Genomic DNA, 5000 nt, shown 5'->3' on the forward strand with positions numbered 1-5000 from the left:
GAGGTATAGAGTCTTGTCATCACACACAAGTTTGTGTGCACCAAGCCTACAAGTCGAAATCCAGCTGAGTGGCCGCTCACTTCGCCTAGTGCTAGATTTTTAGTGATGTGATTGTCGTGGTGCAAACGAATCCAACAGGTTTAATAAGCGTCACTTTAAGTGAATGACTTTTATTAATGTAAGCTTTTTGTTTGTTTGTTGGCCAATAATAGAATCCAATATATCACCTAAATATAAAAAAAATACATTTCCTCATTGTATCATAAATGTCAATGTGAAATTATACCTGTAATCATAATCAGTGGCAATCAGATGTGTTTACAGTTAACACAGATTTTCCCACCAGAATATGAGGTTATGATGTAGTAAAACAAGATAGAATAAGATCTCCATGCCAACAGCTTAGGTAAGATGCAAATTCTAGGATATATATATATATATATATATATATATATATATAAGCATATATATCAGTTTAACACTTGCTTGATCCAGTGTGATTGTGCTGATAGTTACCAGAAACTGCTAGATTGCAAATAAGCTTACAATAATTGTTATGAATAAAAATAAAGTAAACAGGTTATACAAATACACAAACAATATATAGAAGTTAGATTCTGATGTATACAATATACTCAAGTAATGAAAGTAGACTTTTAAATATAATAGAGCCCTGACAGACACAGTGACACCCACTGCTAAAGGGTTAAAACCTAAAACCCTGGGTGGTGGCAGCAATACCAAAGTAACATTATCATTTGCATTAGGATTGATCTTGACAGACTGGCAGTAGTAATTTAGTATGAATGAGTTTTTATTTTGTATGTGGAAAATTGAACCTGACATTGGTGACCAGAGGTGCAAAATATTTAACCAAAATTTGGTGGCAGGCATTTTAAAAACATGAACTTGACATGAGGGGTAAAATGATATAAGGACTGTGGGAGGAGACTAGACAAGAGGTTGGAAGAAAGATACCAAATAGTGCCAGATAGCATATCTTTTCACTGCATCCCATTCATTCCAAAGTAGTGTTGTGAAATCAGCCTGTTTGTTTTTAAAAGCAGATGCTTTATCAAGGTAACTAGACTGACTGCAAGTTACCACTTTGCTCAATTGACATGGCGTAGATTTTAAAGGCTGAATCAACACTTGCCTGTCTGGAGATCCTAGTGGGCTGTAGGCAGTGACAGTTATTCCTTTACTTTTACAGTAATCAATAAGCTTCTTTTGATTTAAGTAGGGGTGGCACTCAACCTGTAAATTTAAGATCTGGAATGAGTTTTACATCAACACAACTTGCATTCAGTTTTGATTAGTCCTTACTTCTATATCAATAGTTTATTGTCAATGAATATAATTTCCAAGTGCTGATATACAGAGACAACAATGACCTCAAACTGTCAAAAGCTATGGTAATAGATGAAAATGATCTTCATGAAAATTATATAAAATTCAATCATATTATTAAAGTACTGGGATTTATAATATATTTAGTTTTGCATCCTTAATATTACCAAATATTATAGAAACTAGTAGGAAAAGAAGTAAACTATCTGACCTGGTTGTTGGCAGGAACTATTTTGGCAATCTGTAGAATACGTTCAATTTGATCCTTGCTAAAGTTGGAAACTCCAATGGACCTGACAAGACCTGCTTCCACTGCCTCTTCCATAGCTGGCCAGGTCTCAATGTAATCCACATCACTATACAAGGTTTTCCCATTTTCATCAGTAGGGAACTTCTCTCCACCCTCCTACAAATAATCAAAACAGCATTACTGAAACCTTTGAACTTAAGAATCAAGCTATCATTTCACAGTGGACATGTTTAACTTCTGGAATTCTAATATAAGTATGTAGGAAATAAACATATATGTAATATTGGGTTGCTAAATTTTGGTAGCATATTCAACCCTTTTTCTGTAAGTTCTCCTAAACCTGACCTTTTTCTACCAGTCTCATGATTTCGAAATATATATCATAGAGTAGCCTGAAAACTGTGGTGCTAAGATATGCAACCCCGGGTTAATTTGGTTTAAAGTAAAATTATGTCTACCAAATTATCTAGAAAATTAATAACCTGTGTATATTTTTAACTTTTCTTCATTGATTTTTCATGAATTAGCTGTACTAGGAGAAATCCATCATAATATGGTACTTCTTCATGGTTTGGGGGTTATGCACTTGTTACATCGTCTAGTTTTTGTTTGCAGAACATGACCATGGCGAGAGTTCCTTTAACTTATCAATGGTTAATGGTTAATGGTTAGAAGAGATAAATATGCTAGACATCAAAGGTCATATAGCACTATGGTAAAGTACTGTGGCAAAAAAGGGGAAATGAATTAACAATCAGAGTAGATGTGCTAGATGTCAAAGGTTGTAGAACGTAGAATAGGATGGTAGTGAAAATGGTATAGAGGAGGAGCAAATGGAATACAATGGAAATTTGTACATCGGGATGAAGTTTGAGGTATAGGGCAATCAGATCAAATGGAGAGTATGTGTTTGAGGAAGGGTGAGTAACACTGTAAGAGGAAACTGCAAAAGACCTATTATGAAACAATCAAAAGGGTGATATGGTAAGAAACAATAGTTGTAGAAGTAGAAGAATCTAAAGAATGAAATAAGGGAACAGGGGAAAGTGGTGAAGTATTGGGAAGAATGTCAGGAGGGGAGGGGTCTGGAGAAGGACATTGTTAAGGAATAAGGGAGTCACGTAAGCATCTTAGTGGGGGTGGTAAGGATAATGAGGAAGGAAGAGGGAACGGAGATAAAAGTGGTGGAGGAAAGGTGAGTGGATGAGTGGGAGGAAGAGGGGTATGGGAACTTTAGGCGGAGGGGAAATACTTTGAATGTAGAGCAAATAGGAATAGAGGGATTAGAGGGTAGATGAAGGAGTGTATTATTCTCTTGAGTCATATTTATGAACTTTTGGATATTTAAAGTTTCTGGAAGGGAGTTGGGTGGGGATGTCTAATAAACAAAGGTTTCCTTATGTGGCGAAGATAGAATAGATGTCTGAAGAGCAGAAGAGGGTGGTGTAAGTGCGACAGGTAGAGTGAGAAGGAGGAGTAGGCACCAGGGAAGTGGTCGAGACTGGAGTATCTGGATTTACACTGGAAGAGGAATTTGACTGGGGGGGGGGGGGGGGGGTAGAGATAGGATAGTTCAGAGTAGAGAAAAACCTTGTCTAGCCTCACTTACTGTAGGCTAGACAAGTTTGAATCTGAGAACTGCTGCCTCAGATTTGAGTTTGTAAGAAGGGCAGCTCCTATAAGTACATTATGCCACCACAATTGGTGGCATAATAATAATTATGATTTCAAGATTTACAAAACAAATTGTCAACAAGTGGACTTAATGAAACAGTATTTGGAGGGTAATCCTGACTTATGGAGATCATTATACACCATGGTACTGTTTTCCCAATGCTTGTATGGTAGACAGCATGATAGTTCAGGGAAATTTTACTGTCCATTGAAACCACAGAGTATGGTGGTGGACCTATAGTGAGGATAACCCTTTAATGTTTTACAAGGCACTACAGACACTATATCTCATAAACATATGGGTGATAATCTATAGGTCTTGTAAACAAGGGCAACACTATGGTCTGTGCTGAGTCAGCATTATTTGTTTTCTAAAAAATTTCTGCAGCATCAACATCTAAGGGCATTAGTGGTGTATTAAAAATATAGTGATGGTGTGAGGCTTGGGAGCAAAGCCCCAAGGTTAGGAAGTGCGATCAAAGGTCATATGGAACTATGGTAAACCTTGTCAGTGTAATGAAAACGGTTAGGAATGAGTTAATGATTAGGGTAAGGTTACAGGTTGAACAGTACTAGAGGGTAGTATAGTAGTTAAAAGGATAGAGAGTGGGTACTGATGGGATATAGTTTTTAGTTTAGTTTCTAAATATAGTTTAGTTTTGATTCCATTTATTACAATGGATATTCTTGGTGTGACATACTGTCTGTTTCATTTTGCTTCTAAACTATCCCCTGTGTGCAAGGAATGGCCGGGGTTACCATCCACTGGCGGCAAGGAATTTGGATGCAGGTCAGCAAGATTGCTAGACAAGAACGCTACCGCTGCACCACACAGCGGTAGCAGTGTGGTGCAGAATTTTTAGTATAAGGTAAAGGCATTATGATAAAGTATTGTGGCAAAAACGGCAAATATTAGTTTAACCCAATGACGATGGGCATGACATGTACGTATGTGCTATGCCCACTGTGATTTACTTGTTTGATTGTTTTTCCACATAGATGGCTACACTTGTACTAAGTCACCAATGAGCCAATTACGAGTACTGCCTGTTTCGCCCTTTTCTTTGATTTACAAAAATATTTTACATAATCTTATTTTACTGTTACTAATGTTTATAACATTATGGTAATTATAATGTTTATAATAAAAATAACACCATCAATATTCATAGCACTAATAAAAAAATACATTTTACCCGCCAATCAAATCAGGTAAAGTCACAAGGTCTACTAATTGACTCCTTTGTGGCTAAGCACTAGCAGAGCCATCTATGTGCAGAGACATTTCACTAAAAATATAAAAAATAAGGACGGCATTTTCCCCATTTTTTATTCATTTTCCCCGGCAACATTGGGTTAACAGTTAGGATAAGCAGACAGAACAAGGGGATGAAGAAAAGGAAAAGGAAAAGGAAAGGAAGAGAAGAGAAAAAAAAAAAGCAAAATTAGCCAATGCAAGGGCTGCATGGGTGATCCCCTACATTGGGCCTCAGTCTCTTCCTCCTACAACAAGAAGCAAGGGACAGGGGAGGGGGGGTGGAGGAGACAGAATTTTGGTTCAGTACCAAAATTGATCATATGACATACAGGACTTACTTTTGTATCTTTGTATTTATCAATATCTACAAAACTGAATCTCATCTGACATAATCGAAGTCACACTGACAAAGGTTGACATAAATTTGCATCTCCAAGGGGTGATATTATACTTACAAGGATATGAGAA

The 5000-nt window shown here is 36.9% G+C and overlaps 1 protein-coding gene across 2 annotated transcripts in view; it reads right to left on the reverse strand.

Moving 5' to 3' along the window:
- LOC125045833 (aldo-keto reductase family 1 member B1-like) overlaps positions 1–5000 on the reverse strand; it is a 41687-nt gene that overhangs the window by 15784 nt on the left and 20903 nt on the right. For both annotated transcript variants that reach the window (XM_047643345.1, XM_047643348.1), the window contains exons 5-6: positions 1562–1756; positions 1157–1257 (exon numbers count right to left, since the gene is read on the reverse strand). In XM_047643345.1, the coding sequence (XP_047499301.1) occupies positions 1157–1257; positions 1562–1756 (296 nt within the window). The remainder of the gene's footprint in view (positions 1–1156; positions 1258–1561; positions 1757–5000) is intronic.

This window comes from Penaeus chinensis, chromosome 38 (genome assembly GCF_019202785.1).
Source record: "Penaeus chinensis breed Huanghai No. 1 chromosome 38, ASM1920278v2, whole genome shotgun sequence".
NCBI classification, from domain to species: domain Eukaryota; kingdom Metazoa; phylum Arthropoda; class Malacostraca; order Decapoda; family Penaeidae; genus Penaeus; species Penaeus chinensis.